Consider the following 20,995-nt stretch of genomic DNA (forward strand, 5'->3'; position numbering starts at 1 on the left):
AAGGATTGTTTTATGTGACCTGTCGTGTAAAGGGAAATTTGGACACACAGTTGAACTGTACTTGGCCGTTCTGAAGTGATTTTCCTCTACAGTAGTTTCTCAGGAGGAGCCGTGGGGGCCCCATAAGGCCGTTTTTGTTCCCGAACCGCGGCCCCCGCGCCTGAATATCAAAGCGGCCCTAAGCAGTTGCTAAGCGACTGTCACAAGCCAGCTTTGGCATTCGGGATCCAAACAGCGGCAGACCGGAAAAGAGCAACATCTCTCGGATCGCGGTGTCTGGAACGGAACCCTTGCTTGATGTGGGTAAGTGGGGGGCTTTTCCTGGAAGAATAGGGTAACAAGTAATCGAGGGTGGATTAAAGCTCTGGCGCGTCATGAACCTACAGAAGAGGTCAAGAGTGTGTTCTACACATTCAGGGAGGTTTTTAAAAAGAGTTTCTGTAGCTGATCTTGGGGAAAACAGTCTTTCAAAGTTTGTCGTGTGAAAAAACAAACTCAGAACACAAGGGGTGATAAAATTCCTTAAAAGTTTTGCCTTTTAACCAGATGATATTCAGGTAGCTACATAAAACAGGACAATAGTTAATGCAAGTTTTTTTTACTTGATCAGAACATTTATCTGAGCTGAAAGGGAAAAACCGGCCATAGAAGGAACAATTTCCAAAACAGGCCCCTGTGGGTCAGATTGTGCACTTCATGTTGTTGATAAAAAGAAATGTTTGGGTAAATAGATTGGTCAGTTGTGGTGAATATGGTACAAGACCCAATGCGATACGACGGGTCAGAAGAGCCTAATCTGATTATGTTCCCTAAAATGTGTAATGTAATGGATTACGTTACTAACACATTTTGGCAAGTATTGGAATAGTAACGGATCACACTTTGTAAGTAACTCTACCCCAGCCTGATAAACAGTTTGTGATATACTTATTAGAATGAAGTATGGTTATCAATTTTGTCTGTGTATCTGCTGTTCAAATTTTACTGTTGCCATGGAAAATCTCTGTTTTCCCTCGTCTATTAGAGTTAAAAGTTACGAAATAGGAAGTGAACACAAAATTACAAGTGAACAATACAGGCTTCTGATAACTTAATACATCAAAATTTCTACAACAAAACATCATTTATGAATCGATTTCCCAAATGAAGCTGTCCCCAGGTGTTCACAAAAGGAGGTTTTTTTGTGTTTTTTTTTTTTGTTTTTGTGTTTTGGGGGGTTTTTGTTTTTTTTTTTTTTGTTTTTTGGTTTGTCACCATTAATGGACTTCTGTGGTATGGTTTTGTTCCTAAACTATAACCACACAGTTGTCCCCTCTAGAGGATTATTTAGTCACAAATGTGAATTCATGATATGACAATCAGCATAGTAAAGAATGCTGGGTTGACAGAAAACAGGTGTTACCATGTTTAAACATTTGAATATTAACCCTTTATAGTACAGAGTTGCCATATGGCAACAATTAATTCTACTATTATTTTACTTGTTATTCTGAATATATAATAAATAAATACAATATATTGCAATATGGTAATTAAAAAGGACCTGTCTCAAAGGCAGTTCAATTTTTGATGTGGCTGTTTTTTAAGTCAAATGACATTTAAATGTTCCTCCAAAACACTTTTTTGATAGATATTAAGATTAGATGCATCAATTTCTAAAATAAATGTGCATTTCAATTGTAAAGAAAATAACTCAATAGAAAAACTACTTTTTTTTGCCATTTTCCATTGTGGTACACTGTTGCCATATGGCAACGTTTTCCTAAATCTCAAAGGGTGTTAAGTATAACGGAACTATTAAGGCCAGGGGAAAGCACAGTACGCAGTGCTAAGTTAATAAGTTGTTGTGAAAGTCCCTCAGAGCCAGTGTGTGTGCATTATATTCTTTATAGCCGTTGTGTGTTTTGTGTGTGTTGACGGCTCACTGACACTGTTTGTTTTGTCCCGCTGAAGGAGATGGAAGCTCCGCGTGAGATCGCCGTGGAAACCCTCTCAGAGCCGCTCCAGATCACCGCGGGCTCGGCGGAACCGACGTCATCACTAGCGCCGCGTCCCGCTGCACAGTCCGCTCGCTCGCCCCGCCCGCGCTCCGTCACCGTCTCCATAACGACCACTCACCTCTGACCTTCTCACATCCTAACCAGCTGAAGAACAGAGCCAGAGTCCAAAACCGTCCACAAAACCAACAGCTGCGGGGGGTCCGGACGAGATGAATGTGCGCAAACACCACACCGCGCGAACCCCGTTAACTCGCTAAAGAACCACAGAACGCGGTGAGCGTTTGTCGTGTACGTGTAAATAAAAAGAGCGGCGAAAGTTCGCCGACCCGGCCGTTATGTCCACTGGCGGTGCTCTGAGGGCTCAGATCTCTGATATTGTGTAATTTAAATCTACCAAATAAATTAATATAATCATGTATTTAGGGCCTTCTCAATCTTAACATGTATAACCGTTCTAATATGCTTTTTTTTTTTATTTGATCATCCGTACATAAGTAAACGTAAAGCTAATCTTCAGAGAATAAACTGTGAAGAGAGTTCATCTTATTTAATAATTAATTAGAAGGATATTTTCCTCTACTGCCCTCTGCTGGTGAAGTTAAAGACTTGTATACTGCTCTCTGTATATTTTAACTACACAGGACCTTCTTTTTTAAAGGTAGTAGATATTGTAAAAAAAAAGATATTGAATGGGGGATACGGTTATAATTGTATTATTAAGTATATCCATAAAGTACAGAAAATTAAAAAACATGGGGCACAGTTACATTACTATATAATCCAGAAATGCAGTATGATGGTATGTTAGTTAGTATAATGCTACTTTTCTCATTCACATTTGGAGTCAAAACCACCAAATGAAACTCTTTGTATGTTTTATATTCCTAATAAAGCTCCTTAAAAGTAAGCATTTACTCTTTACTACAGTTGTTGTCCAGTATCAACTGAATTAGACCTAAAATCAAACAACACATGACTTGAAGAAAGAAGGGCGGCCGTGGTTCTGAGAGGGGGGAATCATTTAATTTAAATTTTTAAATAATCTGTTAAAGAACAAGAACAACATGTAACAGTATAGCAGCCGCGAGTATGAGAGAATAGAAAAGATACCCAATGAAACAACGAAACTGATCCGAGTCTGGTACAGAAACACCTGTTATTGACTGCTTTTAAAAAGTTACCTTATATATTTCATATAAGTGGGGGGGGGGCTTTATCGAGGCCGGTCCAATCACACGCTGATTAGACAGGACCTATCGGCAACCAGCTCAATCCCATAATGACGTCATGCAGGGGTGAAAAACAAAAATCACATGGCTCCCCAGCGCGACAAACCGCTACAAACGCATTATAATATCAAAACAAACCTTATGGCCACTTGTAATTAGACATAAAAAAAATAATACAATCAACACACATTTACAGAAGATGATAAGAGCGCGGATGAGCTCATGTCCATGATGAACTGCCGACAGGAGTGCGCATGAGCTCCAACAAGAGCAGCAGAAAAACAAACGTTACTGCGATCAGCGCTGAATCAAGTTACGCAACACGACAAAGTGACAATTAGAACCGTTCATAATCAATAAAGTGCTCCACACTGTACACTTCATTAACAAAGCTGAAGATGACTCATCAGGGGTTGAATTGTTTTTTTGGTGGGGGGACAAAGTAATTTACCGACCTTTACAAAGTTCACAAACAGTTTGCCAAACAAGTGAATGATGAAAATTACTTTTATTGGTATAACTTCGTAAAATGATGGTCGTTATAATCAAACAAACTTGACTTGGTTAGATTGAACGTCTTAGTGACTTGTAAATCATTTTCGAAAAAGTTATTTATAAACTCGATGTTACGCAAACTAAGTGTCGCGCTACAAGGTTGACTATGTGAAAAAGCGTCGGTATAATCAACAAAGTTGACTTCGTTAGGGTTGCCTTTGGTAAGTGACCTGTTACGAAAACTGGACTGTGGAACAACAGCCAGTCATGAATCTAAACAAAGTCACATAACAAAGTTGTGCAATTCAATTGCTAACAAAGGTCAAATTTAAGAACCAAGGATGACTTCGTAAATGTTGTTTAAAAATCAAGCAAGTCAACTTCATTAGACTGACTCATAAACGACTTTAGCAATGTCAACTTCAACAAAGGGCATTTACCGAGCTTGATCTTTACAACAACTAAATGTGCTGACAACCACCTTTGCCGTGAATCATGAATGTAACTTAGGTTGACTTCAAAAATTACTTCAAGAAAGAAAAATTCAACTTTGTTACAACCCGCTTCAGTATAGTAATGCTGTCTTATGTTGGCAAGTTCACAACGTTGGTACAGGTAACTAAAGAGTTAACTTCGTTCAATTAATTGCTATTTGGTCAACAAAGCTGTATTTCGTCACTTTCCAACGACAGTTGTATTGTATAAAAACACCGTTTTGTAAACTATGGTTTCACCCATTGTACCCAGTGTCGTAACACAAACTTTGTAAACGCCAATGTTGACTGTATCATTACTTCGTAACCAGTGCAGCAGTGTTTGGATTACCGCCATTTTGGTCGCATTTGCGTCGTAAACTCATGTCGTAGACTATGAACTCATGTACAATCCAACATCTATTGAATGAACAGGAATGAATATAAAGTGATTAACAGGTTGCGAAAAAGTAGTAAACCTTAGGCATTTATATCAGTAAATAGTTATTCTAGTTGTCATATGTACTTACCTTGCATACAAAACACCATCGCTCACGATCTCTCTCTCTCTCACACGACACACCAACACACACCCACACACATCCATTCATTCAGATTGCTGTGATATGAGCGGGGTCTTCTTTATTTTATTATCAGTTGTTATAATCATAGGGACGCTAATCACACTAAGACAAACACCGTAACCTTAGGAGGGAGATCTCATTTGGTTGTAAGTTGCTATTTACAATAATCCAGTTGAAAAACACTGTGAAAAACACATGATTAAAAACATGCCAAAAACAACTGAAAATATGTCCAATTTACATATGTATAATCTACCGACACGTTTATAAACTGTTATGATTTAGGCCAAAACATCCACGTGTGACAAAAACTAAACAGGCTGTAAATGAAACAAAGCGGATATCAAAACAAAAAAACATTCACAAGATCTTTATCTCTCCCAACATTGTTCAGAAACAACACTGGAAGTCAGCCGGAATTCGCGCAAACGTTGCCCGCATCTACGCTGTTTTGTTAGCGCAACGCCATCTGCAGGTCCGCCAAGACAAGGCATCAACGTTCGTTCATTGTTTCCCGTCTAGCACTGCTGTTGCTCTGCACCTCGCTCGCAGGACTGACGTTCTAAAAAAAACAACGCGATTTGTAACTGTTGCCATGACAACCCACACACTTCACACTATACAACGCTTGGTGATCACGGCGGACTCAACGGAAACGTACAAAACCCTTCATTTGTACATGTTAAACTCTTCAAAAAAGGATTCAGGTGCTTTAAAGATAAAAAGATTTGTTAATGCTACAATCTTAACGCAAACCATGTTGACCTTGATGCCCACGAGATGAGGTCACGGTCGTAGAAACTACGCCAGCAACGGGGTCAAGCTAACAGGCGAATAATACTACATGTAATTCTTGCTAAAAACGCAAAAAATAGTGTACATCAATGAATTCCTCCAGTGAGCGATCAGAGAGCATGTGGAATGTTCTCACAACATCAGACCGTTAAAACAAGATGCGCGACGGCGAACGCCCAAAATCACGTGACCATAGAGCGCTGGTTCCGACAGATGCTGTGGGCGTCGAGTCGAGGTTTCGATCGTACTCCGAGCAAACACGCAGAACGACGCGCGCCGAGCAAAGCACGTCATGTGACTTCATGACGAACCGTAAAAAGAAACACATTCAAGTAAAAGTAAAAATCAACGTTTCAAACGATGATAGATGATGTGGATTAGTTTATAAGAACAGAGAGAGGGGCGGATGCGTTGTTTGTTTAGAAAAGAAATCAAGAGCGTCTAAAAAAATGTTAGTTGATCACCATGATGCGGTTCCTCCAATCAGACGCTGCTCCTCCGCCTCCTCAGCTCCGCCGGGTCCGCGAGTGCTGGAATCAGCCACTGTAGTGTGATGTCTGGAAACACATGACCATGAGCTCATTAACATATGACCCGCCCACACATGCATTAGCTGACAGTAACCTTAGCAATTTTGTTGCTAAATTTAGCAACTTTTCAGACTACCCTAGCAACGTTTTCTTCTAAAAGCACCTAGCAACAAATTTAGCTATTTTTAAAATTTATTTGGCAACTTTTGATAAGTGACATCAAATGATAATAAAAGGACGTTTACCATTTCAATTACACAAAAAAGAGAAAACCAAAATGCCTAGCAGTACACACATAACATTAATTGCGTTAGCTGCTATTGCAATTGTTCATTTTAATAATAATAATAATAATTGAATAATTGAATAATTGTTCATTTATGATACACTTGGTTAGTAGCTTGCACTTGCGGATTGTATATCAGTTGGTACACTGTAAGATAAATATCTAGAAAAATGGAAAAGGTGCTAGTAATTTTCCAGAACATTATCTGTTGTCCATTATCTGCTGTAACTCGAGAACACATAATATAATGTGCAATTAAAAATGGCAGGTAAAAAAAAAACCCTTCATAACCAGAAAATTCCTTCATATTACGCTGCTGTAAGAGTAAGAAAGTGACAAAAAACGCTGAAGAAAGAGCTTAACAGGGAGGCATTTAACACTTAATAGAAGTGTTCAATCTGATCGATTTATATAGCTGATGTAAAACTGTATTTTAATGCAGTATCATTAACGTCTTACCGATGTTGTCCTGCTCCTTACAAGAGATGGGAGGAGTAACAGCAGATCTCTCTGTCCTGGATGGCCGATCAGGTTTCCTGTGGATCCAGATTTAACAAGCATTTTCAGTCCTCGGATCACAATCAGCCCGACTGCATTAAACCTAACATTTTTAGTTCTGAACGGTAACGGATGAACTCAAATTCTCTCGATGAGCTCCCTTCTCATCCAGAGCTCCGGGAAGATCGCGCTTATTGCCCAAAACCAGAACCGGAGGAAAATACGGACACTTTTATGATCGAACAACCATATTAGAGAGATGAAACAGTTTCATAAAACCTGATCTGAACACATGAGAAGTGTCAGAAATGATCAGACTCACTGGGATTCCCTGCAGCTGGGGTTTGTCTAACAAGTTTGTGAAGCTCGTTCTTCGATGCCTCGATCTTCTCCGGATCGGCCCCATCAACCCATGTACCTGAACGACACACTCGATCCATTACAGAACACATGACATCATGACGTAACGTACCTGAGACTATGAGTGTACTCACACGATAGCACTCACGCCGCCGGCAGTATCGCTCCCACATGCTCCTGAAGCGCGGCTGACCGCCGATGTCCCACAACTACAACAAACACACACACTGTCACTCGTGATATAGCCTTATTATTGCACAATTTATTAAACAAGGCCATTTTATATGAAACTGTCTTTTTTTGGAGAAATTAGAAACATCTCATTACAATTTAAAACCCTGGTTCTGATTTTTTCTAGCAATAACTACTAATAAACTAAGAAATTATATTTAAATAATTTTAATATTATATATGTTTTTTAAGACACTAAAGATGACACAAATATAATGGATTTTTTTTTATTTTATGTTTTTTAAGTTGTAATAGGCAAGATGGCTGCAGATAAAGCAATATTTTATTTCACTATTTATTTTATACATACTTTATACCATTTTTTTGGGCAAATTGTAATTGGAACTTTTGCACATATTGTTAACCATTTTACAAACTATTTTTATATATATATATATATATATATCTTTTTTAAATACATAAAAATATAAATGTATGTTTTTAAGGGAGCTGGCTGATTTAGATTCAAACGTTGTTATACTTATTGATAAACTTATAATTCCCATTAATTAATGGAACATTTCATTTTGAGAAATTTTTCTTATGATAACTATGGTCAACACTAAAATATGGGTAGATATTTGCACTTTTTTATTTTTTTGTGCCATCATGGGAACTGTCACAAGTTATGCAAATTTTTTTAATAAAATATTTTTTTTACTTTTTTTCTTTTCTTATTTAAAAACATTTTTATTGAAAAATAATTATTGAATGCAAATGTTTTTCAGGTAAATGTATATAAAAACATGAATAGTTAAAATGATTTGTATTTTTCGTGCTTACTACCTTGATGGTTGACGTTTCCCTTGGTGATCTTACGCATGTTGAAGCCGACCGTAGGAATCCTCGTCCTCGCTGAACTTGACCCGACTGCACAACACACACACACCACACAAAGACAGACGACAGAGTTTCACAAATCAAGCATCATGAATCCACTGAAAATCTGCTTGATAACAGACAAACCTCCCTGCAGCTCCAGCGTATTTACTGCCACGAAAACGCCCGGATTTATGCACCGACGACCTTCTTGTGTCTGTGTGTGTGTGTGTGTGTGTGTGTGTGTGTGTGTGCTGTGGCTGTTGAATACCATAGACAGGCAGACCACATGATTGGACAGAATGCCAGATGCTGATTGGCTGAGAAACAGGGTCAGCTGATCAACTATGATGCTAAATCTGATACACTGTATCTGATTTGATGACACTGTGTAATACATTGTGTCGGCTGAATTAATAAATGTAATAACGCTTTATGTGACAGTTTGTGTCTGATAGTGCTGTATCTGATCTGATGATGTGGTATCTGAAACATTGTATCTGATTTGATCAGACACATTATATCTAATAACACTGTATCTGGGGGGTATTCCAGAAAGCAGGTTATGTGATACACCCGGGTGTTGTTTAAGGGTAAGCAAGCGGATAAACTCAGCTTTCGGTTCTAAAAGCGGAGGTTACTCTCAGGGTATGATAGTACCCATAGCAACTGATTCTCTGAACAGAACCTGCCTCCGGAGGTAGATCATGTTTCAGGGTTAGTTCACTTCAAGCTATCAGCGCGAGAGCGCACCTACTCACTAGACTCCATTGCTCACAATATTAATGATTAATACAGTACAGTTATCAAATACAAATACACTAGATACTATATATATATATATATATATATATGTTAATTATAAACGCCATTACAAGTACTATATAAAGTAATATATTAATCTGTGCTTGTTATATTTCATTCTATGGGTCATATATAACAGTTATCAATATACATTAATTATAAAACACTATTATAACAAGGTAATGTTTATTTTATTCTAATATATTTATAATTTAAATGCATATGTGTTATTTCTTATTATATAATAGGCATCAAACAAACAACATAGTTCTTATTCTCAGTGATTAAAAGATTAAATGAAAAATATGACAAATGACTGCACAAGCATCAATTAGGTGGTGATGTGCAGTATGTAATTGACCAATGAACAAAAGAAGACGAAAGAAGCACTTTTTCTTAGCCTCCGTTTCCATAGTAACTCGACGATTCTTCGCTCTGTTGAGAGTGTCTTGTGTGTTGAGCAGTTAACCTTGCTTTCTGGAATACACCCCTGACTTAAAGATGCTTAATGGTCACATTACATCTGATGCGATGACACTGAATCAGACTTGAATCCTCTATATTATGTTGATTTACTGTTTTTGATCCGGCAATGCATTATGTGACACAATGTATCTGATACTCTGCATGTGATACCCACTGATCACTAACGATGTTTATTTTATCTGACCTAATGATGCTGAACTTGACGATCTGTGTCTGATGTGATGCATCTCTATACACTGAGTCTGATCTAATGATGCACACACTGTATCTGATGATGAAAAACACTGTATCCGTGTATGTATGTATAAAGCCGAATCTTCTATATTGTATCTGATCTAACGATGCACACACTGTATCTGATACAGTGTATTTACATGAAGCCGAATCGGGACCCATGGTGCCTGAATCTGATCATTCTGTCAGTGATACAATGATCTGATTATGCTATAAAACTGAACACACTGGTCTGATGATGCTGCATCTGTTACACTGATGATTCCATCATCTCTGAGCTAATCGTGCTGAATATGACACATTGTGTCTGATCTCTTCTATCTGATCTTACAATGCACACGATTTACCGACCAAGCTGAATCTGATACATTGTCTCTAATAATACTTTGACTGACACACTGATCTGTTTTTCTGTATGCGCTACATTGTGTCCAAAGGACGTTGATCTGCTCTAAAGCGGCTGAATCCGACAACACTGTATCTTCTATATTGTATCTGATCTGACACACTGTGTCTGCTGACCGCTGAATCTGACACATTGTGTCTGTTGTTGTATATTCTGGATCTAGTCCGATGCTGAATCCGACACACTGTATCTGATCTGATTCTTCTGTAGGTGATACATTATATCTTCTAGATTGTATCTAAAGACGCTGAGTCGGGACACATTCTGATCTGTCTGTGATCAGCGGCGCGTCGCGAGGCCTGTGATGAAGCGAGGAAGGCTTGATTACCGCGATCACGTTGACGAAGGTGGTCTTCCCCGAGTACTGCAGGCCGACCAGCGTCAGCTCCATCTCCTCCTTCCAGAGAAGAGCGCCTTGAACCAGTCCAGCAGCTTGTTGAATAGCGCGATCATGGTGCGGGCTCGAGCTCGGTCCGGGTCTGCTGCTGCTGCTGCTCGCGGAGCGTTCTTCCTCATTGGTTGGGGGTGGGGTTTTCACGTCCACGCACAGCCTGATCCAAAAAACAATGCGGCGGGACTCGCGGCGCCACGCGCCCCCTGCTGGACGCACGCCGGTGACGTCACCGCCGGTCTCTCTGCTGCTGGCTCACAAATAAAACATGATATATTAAAATGTAACTCTTCTCCTATCTTTAATGACGTCTTTTTTTGTTGTTTTTTTGATTTGTTATGTACTTAAACTTTTCTTTTTTTTTTTTTTTTTTTTTATTTTTGTTTTTTATGTTGATGGTTGTATTTTTGTATACTGTTTTTTTTTATTTATTTTTTTTATTAAAAAATTGGAAAATCTATAAATGTAATTTATCAATAATTTAAAAGTACACCGGATGTCGTTAATGAAATTATAAAATGAACTGTATGAAAAGTAGGTAATTATTTTAAGTATGTTTTATAATAACTTTCTTTTTTTTTTTTTTTTTTTTTTACAAATCCAAGGCACTTTTTTATTCAGGAAAATATATCTTAAAATAATATAAAAATCAGCAAAAAATCATTTATTTTTATTTTATTTATTAAAATGTATTTCTATATTAAATTATAAAATGAATGGTATGAAAAAATAGGTCTTTGTTTTTAACATGTTTTATAATAATCCAAAAATTAGTTTTTTATAAATATTAAAACACTTAACTTTTTATTCAGGAAAATCTCTTGCAAAATAATATAAAAATAAGTGCTGCTTTACTATTTGATTAAATATATTCAATAATTTATGTTTATTTTATTTTTCAAAATGTACTGTTTTTGAAACAGACAAAACATTTCTGTAAATATATAAATACATAAACCTATATACATAAACAGATAAGTAGGTATAGAAAAAAACGATTTGTCTACATAATAAATCATCATATATAAACAGTTATTAACATTTAAACCATATTTGTGTACAAATGAAATATGTAATTATTTTTCTAATAATTCCTGCAGTGATGTAACGTCAAACTGTACAGCTTGCTAAAATCTGCTCTTTGAGTTAATATTTAGATTTAGTCAGGTCAAGGTTTATGCGTTCAAACCTCTGCCTGATCATTTACAACGGCACTTTCGCTTGGTCGTATCCTCAAACTACCAACTACACATAGTAACGCGAATAAACTACAAACCACCCAAAGCACTTACTTAATCAATCATCAATAAAAAATGATTAAAACTATCGCGGATAAATGTATCGTTATCGCGTCGCGCGAGTCGAATCAGCGTTTGTGAACTCGCAGATGAGTGACGCGGCAGCGCGAGCGGTGCTAACGCGAACCTGCCAGTGAAATAACTCACGAAACTGCGGGAAATCAGCGTCAAATCACCGATAAACGGCCCGGTCGCGACGGTAAGACGATTGTTTGTGTTTCAGAGCGCTGTTTGTGCGGGAAGCGGCGGACAGAGGCTGTATTTGAGAGTGTTTTGGTCAGCTGATGACTGGCGTGTGTGTGTGTGTGTTACAGAGATCATCAGCCATGAAGGAAGACGCCTTCTCTCGGGATTTAGGATAGAAACACAGTATCTCTCTCTCTCTCACACACACACACACACACACACACACACTGTATCCACACTCCTGCCCTGACTCATCTCTCTCTCACACACACACACACACACACACACACACACACACACACACTCATAACACACTCATCTGCAGCTGTTTCCACACTCTGATGAAGAAGATGATGCTGTTGATGAAGACGAGGCCCTGACTCACACACTCACACACACACTCTGGTATCATGGGCTCGTCTCTCAGCGAGCCCTGCATCTATGATAAGCTGTCGGAGAGCATCGACATCCTCCGGCAGTCTGGATACAGGTATGGGATGAGCGAGAGCGAGATCGAGAAGTTCATCAAGCAGGTGCTGGAGACTAACGAGCCCCGCAGGGAGCCCCCACAGTTCCCCATCCTGAGGGCCACCGTCAAGGTGCGAGGAGACACACACACACACACACACACATTATTTGTTGGTTTTGGATCTGACACAACAGCCAAAGTATTCAAGCCAATGTGTTTTTGTCAATACTGATAATAGAACAGAAAATAATCTTTATAAAGATATTAAAATATTTATAACGCATTACACACGTATTTAAAATATTTACTATGCTTCTTTATATTATAAAAATAGGATGAAACAGAAAATTATATTTACATATGGCCACATACATCGTTTTGAAATTTTCACCAAATGTTTGAAATAAATTACGTCGTCATCTGAAATATAACTACTGTTAGTCACATGCATTGTTCCATTACTGGGATTTTACTATTGTATGATTATAGTATTTCTATATTCAGCACAGTTTTGAGACGCATTCTTGAGTGTATATATATATAGCGTGTGTCACAGATGTGTGTTTATGTGTGACGTGTGTGTGTGTGTGTGCAGCTGGTGCTGGCGCTGGGGGTTCTGCTGATGGTGGTGCTGGTGTTCACGTATCCTCACAGTGCGCCACTGCTGGACTCCTCGAGCGCAGCCGGACTCAACAGATCATCACCGCTCAGTCACGCACGGCTGCTGGAGCTGCCCATCGCCAACAAATACAATCTGCACGGTGAGACCACATCAGACTCCATTAGACACATCAGACTCCGTCAGACACATCAGACCACATCAGACTCCGTCAGACACATCAGACCACATCAGACTCCATTAGACACATCAGACTCCGTCAGACACATCAGACCACATCAGACTCCGTCAGACATATCAGACTCCATTAGACACATCAGACTCCGTCAGACACATCAGACTCCATTTGACACATCAGACTCCATTAGACACATCAGACCACATCAGACACATCAGGCTCCTTCAGACACATCAGGCTCCATCAGACACATCAGACTCCATCAGGACACATCAGGCTCCGTCAGACACATCAGGCTCCGTCAGACATATCAGACCACATCAGACTCCGTCAGACACATCAGACTCCGTCAGACTCCATTAGACACATCAGACCACATCAGACTCCGTCAGACACATCAAGCTCCGTCAGACTCCATTAGACACATCAGACTCCATTAGACACATCAGACCACGTCAGACTCCATTAGACACATCAGACTCCGTCAGACTCCATTAGACTCCATCAGACTCGGTCAGACTCCATTAGACACATCAGACCACATCAGACTCCGTCAGACACATCAGACTCCATCAGACCACATCAGACTCTGTCAGACACATCAGACTCCATTAGACACATCAGACCACATCAGACTCCATTAGACACATCAGACTCCATTAGACTTCATCAGACTTCGTCAGACTCCATTAGACACATCAGACCACATCAGACTCCATTAGACACATCAGACCACGGGAGACTCCATTAGACTCCATCAGACTCGGTCAGACTCCATCAGACACATCAGACCACATCAGACTCCATTAGACACATCAGACCACATCAGACTCCATTAGACACATCAGACCACGTCAGACTCCATTAGACACATCAGACTCCATTAGACACATCAAGCTCCGTCAGACTCCATTAGACACATCAGACCACATCAGACTCCATTAGACACATCAGACTCCGTCAGACTCCATTAGACACATCAGACCACGTCAGACTCCATTAGACACATCAGACTCCGTCAGACTCCATTAGACTCCATCAGACTCGGTCAGACTCCATTAGGACACATCAGATCACATCAGACTCCATTAGACACATCAGACTCCATTAGACACATCAGACCACGTCAGACTCCATTAGACACATCAGACTCCGTCAGACTCCATTAGACACATCAGACTCCGTCAGACTCCATTAGACTCCATCAGACTCGGTCAGACTCCATTAGACACATCAGACCACATCAGACTCCATCAGACACATCATCAGACATCATAATACTTCAGACACATCAGACTCCATTAGACACATCAGACCACATCAGACTCCATTAGACACATCAGACTCCATTAGACACATCAGACACATCAGACTCCGTCAGACTCCATTAGACTCCATCAGACTCGGTCAGACTCCATTAGACACATCAGACCACATCAGACTCCATCAGACACATCAGACTCCATTAGACACATCAGACCACATCAGACTCCATTAGACACATCAGACCACGGGAGACTCCATTAGACACATCAGACTCGGTCAGACTCCATTAGACTCCATCAGACTCGGTCAGACTCCATTAGACACATCAGACCACATCAGACTCCATCAGACACATCAGACTCCATTAGACTCCATTAGACACATCAGACTCCATTAGACTCCATCAGACTCCGTCAGACTCCATTAGACACATCAGACCACATCAGACTCCATTAGACACATCAGACCACGTCAGACTCCATTAGACACATCAGACTCCGTCAGACTCCATTAGACTCCATCAGACTCGGTCAGACTCCATTAGACACATCAGATCACATCAGACTCCATTAGACACATCAGACTCCATTAGACACATCAGACCACGTCAGACTCCATTAGACACATCAGACTCCGTCAGACTCCATTAGACACATCAGACTCCGTCAGACTCCATTAGACTCCATCAGACTCGGTCAGACTCCATTAGACACATCAGACCACATCAGACTCCATCAGACACATCAGACTCCATTAGACACATCAGACCACATCAGACACATCAGACTCCGTCAGACTCCATTAGACTCCATCAGACTCGGTCAGACTCCATTAGACACATCAGACCACATCAGACTCCATCAGACACATCAGACTCCATTAGACACATCAGACCACATCAGACTCCATTAGACACATCAGACCACGTCAGACTCCATTAGACACATCAGACTCCGTCAGACTCCATTAGACTCCATCAGACTCGGTCAGACTCCATTAGACACATCAGACTCCATCAGACACATCAGACTCCATTAGACTACGTCAGACTCCATTAGACACATAAGACACAAATAAAACACAAATGTGTCATTTTTGCTTAGTTTGGTTTAACTGGATCATCGAAGGTCAGTAGCAAAGACACTGGTTAATAAAATGGGATTAAATACATAGTGATATTTGTCTTTTTTCAACACATTTAATTATTGCACGTTTGTATAATATTCTGCGTTTGCATTTGACTGTTTTTATTGATTTAGAGGAGCACTGAATCTGTTTTTGAGTAAACATGTTCATATTTAGTCTGGAACTACAGTGAGATCATGTTCACACTTACTCCTGATTTCTGTCACCATGGCAACACCAGAGCTGTCACTCAATATATGAGAAACAAAGCAACTGCTGGTACTTATTTGAAAAAGTAATTTCCGTCTAAATTAAAAAGTAATGGGTTACTTTACTAGTTACTTTAAAAAGTAATCTGATTGTGTAACTTGTTACTAGTAATGCGTTACCCCCAACACTGGCCACATGTGTCCATCTCAACACGCCTGTGTGTGTGTGCAGGGTTTCACGAGTGGTGGGCGTCCGGCGCCCTGCAGACGCCGCGGGGGAACTGCTCCGCCTGCGCAGACGTGACTGCAGTGCTGGAGCTGAGCATGTCTGCGGGGATCAACAGACACACACAGCCCCTGCTGCTCAAGGTACAGACACACACACTCACTCACAGTAGTGTGTGGTGATGGAGGTTAACGTGTGTGTGTTTCAGGGCGGAGAGTCTCTGTCTCACCGTGTGTCTCATCTGGAGCAGTTCTCACAGCCGCAGACGCTCAGAGAAACACCGGCCAACTTCACCCTGCTCTGGTAACCAGCAGCCCTCGGGTTATTAGATGATCATCAGCATCTGTATCTGTGTGTGTTTGAAGCTCGTGTGTGTGTGTGTGCTTCAGGAGTTTCTCGTCCAGTCCCAGAGAGACGCTTCTCCAGTGGCTGTTTCCCGACACTGAGCTCTGCCCTCTGCTGGAGAACACAGGCACAACACTGCAGCGCTGCCAGCTGACCGACAGCACCAGCACACAACACACGGTCAGAACACAGGGTTTCTTTTTTTTATTTATATATATAATATGGCCATCTCATGTATGTCTGGTGTTGTTGTTGTTGTTGCAGAGAGTGCAGGTGTGGGGTTGGCTGGTGGTGGCTGAAGGGTCTCCGTGGGTTCGTGTTGTTCCCGTCCAGCGATGCCAAACCCACTGCCGCTCCTTCAGTCTGTGGCTGGAGCCGGGGGACATGGGTAAGACACATCTCTCCGAGCTGTGAGCATCTCCTCATTGCTGCGCTGCTTCTAAGGATGGGCCATATGGGCTTAAAAATAAATCACGATACTTTCTGGTATTTAATGCGATAACGATATCAATGACGATAATTCAGGGAATCCTGTTTCTTTAGAGAAATGTATGATCTTTCCTATTTTTACCCAGAATGGGGTGTTATGATCATTACTAAGCACACACATAATGTAGTGAGTGTTTAATTCACACTGGAAGCCGGAGGGCGCTCTCGCGCAGAAACTCCACGCATGCATCGCAGAAGTAATAGCACTGACGATGCTCCAGGAAATCCCTAATATGGACACAGTATCCAGTTAACGCTGAATAAAACACACAACAGAAATAAAGAAATTATAACTGATGAAACATGAAGACTATAAACATACAATTGCACGAAATACAGCTATGGTCTGTGTTCTTCACGCAGTCTTGGGTGTTTTTATAAGGATAAAGTATATTTATAATGCAGTGCTGATGGACATGGTTTCTGCCTCCTCCTGTGATCTGATCGCGTTGTTGTTCTGTGCGCAGTGTTGGCGGATCCGCGCTTCTGGCTGCTGGAGCTCTTCCCGTCTGGAGCTCAGAGAGTGCTGTGTGACGGCCCTGTGCTTTGAGACTCTGACCACGCCGAGCCTCACACCTCTCCAGGAAGTGACATCAGCACTCAGACGCTGGTGTTTCTGGGGTCTTCGGCTCCGGAGATGTTCTCTGATCCTCACGGCCAGACGCTCTGGAACACGTTCACTTCAGAGAAACTGTATTTTGATGAAAGAAAATCAAACCTATTTTAATACATTTTGACAGTCTTTTCATGACCATTGAGTGCATTTCGTCTACAAATTACTGGGATGCAAAAAAAACAGAAAAATCTCATTACTGTACACAAATAAATTCTCATTACCGTTACAATACAATTAAATTAATGTTAATATATAAAGTCAACTGTAAATTATTTTAACATTTTATGGTAGTATTTGTTGTACTGACTAAATTTAAATAAGAATATTATTTCTGTAATACAGCGCTGAGAACAAGATTTTTTGGTGGAAATTTTTTTTTGTGTTATGGTAAAAAAAAAAGGTGTAACGGTAATGAGCATAAATATAACTGATATAATGAAAACAAGAATGAGATTTATTACAACTTTTTTTAAACATTTTCCCATGTTATAGTAAATCTTTTTGTTGGTGTATTTTTTCATTATGGTAATGAGAATTATTTTTTTCCAAATCTTATTTTTTTGGTGAAGGTAATGAGAATGATCTTATTTTTTTCATTATGGTAATGAGAACGAGGTATTTTGTGTGTATTACGGTAATGAGAATGATTTATTTTTGTGTATTACGGTAATGACATTGAGAATATTTTGTAATATTATGGTAACAAGAACTTATCAGGAGAATCTAAGGTTTTTTTTTTTTTTTTTATTATGGTAATGACGGTGAATATTTTTGCATCGCAGTAACGTGAGCGTGTCGGAAAATGCGTTTTATTGTCATGAATGTAATTTCAGTCCTGAAATGTGAGCCGCGCATGTTCCGCGATCAGCCAATCAGAGCACTTTAAATGTTGGTCATCTGCCGATGACGTCATCCCCGCCAGACGGTTTAATATAGCCAATGTTTATTATTTTTTGTCCTCTGGAGTTTAATCATCGTAAATAATGAGAATAAGATGCAGATTTACTAATATGATTCAGAGATTTATGTTGATTGTGATTTACACAGTAAACAAAAGCTGCTGTTCGTAAACTGCTGCGTGTGATTTATGTGATTGTTCGTCACATTTGGAGTGAATGATGGTGATTTTATAATGTCTGATGCTGCTCTAAATCCAGACTCACAGTGTGAAGTGTTCAAATACAACAGAAAATCAGGAAAGGAAAGGACAAATCAGAAACAAAGAAAGATATTTTGATTCGTCCATTCAATGAAAAAAAGTGATTTGTTACCAGACGATATATTTTCACAACATAACATAAACTTGTGAATCATTTTTAAGAAAAAGACGAGTATCGTCAGCTTAGTTAATAATTATCAGTGTATTCCCTTCAGTGTTGAGTGCTTTATATGCAAACATAATAGCTCGGAGGCTAATAGAAAAGGAAAATCGGGGTGAAGTGCCGTGAAGAACACTTCCTTCTTCTGGATCCGGTTATTAGAGCAGAAACGCGGGATCGCGGCGGAAGTGAGTGGTGAGGACCGGATGTGAGTCTCTCTGTTGACGGCAGGAGGCGCTCTGTGGCTCAAACACACGGGGCTTTATATACAAAACTCTATCATTTAATATGTCATTATTATTTGTATTATTATATGTATTTTAGTATTTACTATCATTAACAGAAATGAATCTTTAACACTTATAACAAAACAATTTATATATTATAGAGATGCTACAACAGCTATTTCTCATGCTTGATATTCATTTTATTCCTCTGAATGTAATAATTCGTGCTCATTTATTAATTTATCAGAGCTTTACTCTAGGTTCTGCAGCGAAAGCCTCTTAAACGTACTTCTTTCAACCATTATTATGTCATAAGTATCACAGGTATATTTGTATTTATAGACAAAAATACATTGTATGGGTCACAATTATACATTTCTCTTTTATGCCAAAAATCATTATGATATTAAGTAAAGATCATGTTCATGAAGATATTTAGTAAATTTCCTACTGCAAATATATCAAAACTTCATTTGAACTTTAAAGATGATTTTCTCAATATTTAGATTTTTTTGCTCCCTCAGATGCCAGATTTTCAAATATTGTCCTCCTAACAAACATATATCAATGGAGAGGTTATTTATTCATTAAAAATTAACAATTATGACTGGTTTTGTGCTCACAGGGTCATTTATGGCACCAAAACGGTTTCCAAACAAAGCTGCTTGTCTGTAAATCTCACAGTTTCCTGTCTGAGCGCCGCCTGCCGGAGGACCGAGGCGCTGCGTCCGCCGCGTGATCGCGTGTCGCGGTGCATGTCGGGCCGCTGGCGGTGGTGAGTATCCCAACCTGCGCTGCTGCTGCTCCGGAGAGAATGATGGGATAGTGGCGGACACACAGCAGCGCTGCAGACACACGCACACCGACATTATTCGCGTTATCCCCGCGCTCTGTCCGTCTGTGTGTGTGTTTGTGCGCGTGTGTGTGAGTGAGTGAGCGCGCGTGAGTGTGTGTGACACGAGGCCTGCGGCGTGCGCGTGTCTGCGTTCATCTGCGCTGTAAACACACTAACAAAAGTACTGTTGTAGTACCACGAGACGTATTATCGCCAGAATCATGTTCCAAGTGATGTACACGGTGCTCCCGGGTTCCTCGAACACACCACGGTATTACCTCGGTTTACTGTTGTAGTAAGTGGCGTGGTAGTGGTATGGTAATTTTTAGTTTTTTTTTTGTTTTGCGGAAGTGTGGTTGTTTTTATTTTATTTTGTTTTTAAACTGGACTGTACCATATGTTGCTTAGCAACAGCTTGTCTCCTGATTTATTGTAGTCAACTTCTGTTGCTAAGCAACGCCAAAAAGTTCGGTAGTTGGCGCGGCCGTGATTTCGCGGCAAAATATCCAATCTACAACGCAGCAAACACAGAATAACTTTAAAATCAGTCAGATTTCTGTTGGTCAACGTGACAAATTCACCTGACCAACATTTAGATCGCGTGTATTTCGTAAATTTCGATGAATAACGGTATAAGTGGCGTGTGAAAGCTAAACGCTTTACACTTAGTGTTTGAAATCACTTAACTTAAAGTAATTTTGTGCTTTCGTCATATTTTTTTTTTTTTTTTTTTTTTTTTTTACTATTCTATTAAGCATTAAATTGTATTTATTACAGTTATAGTTTTAGCAAATTAAGTACTTAAACTACTAAAAATAAACTGCTGGGTGTTTTGTAATTCTTAATATTTTCTATTGCAATTGATTTTATAAGTACAATAAAATATTTTTTAATTAAAATCAACATAAATTAAAGCAAATACAACAAATACTAACGAGATAAAACAAATTAAATTATAAATCAATTT

At 39.6% G+C, this 20,995-nt stretch overlaps 2 protein-coding genes, 1 long non-coding RNA gene and 2 pseudogenes across 3 annotated transcripts in view; 3 read left to right on the top strand and 2 right to left on the bottom strand.

The window, feature by feature from the left end:
* The window catches only part of LOC109064427, a 195,802-nt pseudogene that overhangs the window by 111,373 nt on the left and 63,434 nt on the right, over positions 1-20,995 (top strand).
* The window catches only part of LOC109075252 (cryptochrome-1), a 198,361-nt gene that overhangs the window by 97,149 nt on the left and 80,217 nt on the right, over positions 1-20,995 (bottom strand).
* LOC122134545 lies at positions 6,081-10,749 on the bottom strand (annotated as a pseudogene).
* LOC122141557 lies at positions 11,722-12,332 on the top strand. The gene is made up of 2 exons (XR_006157906.1): positions 11,722-12,118; positions 12,234-12,332. It is a non-coding gene; the product is annotated as an uncharacterized LOC122141557 (long non-coding RNA).
* cb22h6orf89 (chromosome B22 C6orf89 homolog) lies at positions 12,385-18,718 on the top strand. The gene is made up of 7 exons (XM_042749328.1): positions 12,385-12,704; positions 13,170-13,335; positions 16,204-16,340; positions 16,406-16,500; positions 16,587-16,722; positions 16,807-16,930; positions 17,499-18,718. The coding sequence occupies exons 1-7, from the start codon at positions 12,516-12,518 to the stop codon at positions 17,579-17,581; spliced, it is 930 nt and encodes a 309-aa protein (XP_042605262.1). The 5' UTR covers positions 12,385-12,515; the 3' UTR covers positions 17,582-18,718.

Source organism: Cyprinus carpio, chromosome B22 (genome assembly GCF_018340385.1).
Source record: "Cyprinus carpio isolate SPL01 chromosome B22, ASM1834038v1, whole genome shotgun sequence".
Taxonomy (NCBI): domain Eukaryota; kingdom Metazoa; phylum Chordata; class Actinopteri; order Cypriniformes; family Cyprinidae; genus Cyprinus; species Cyprinus carpio.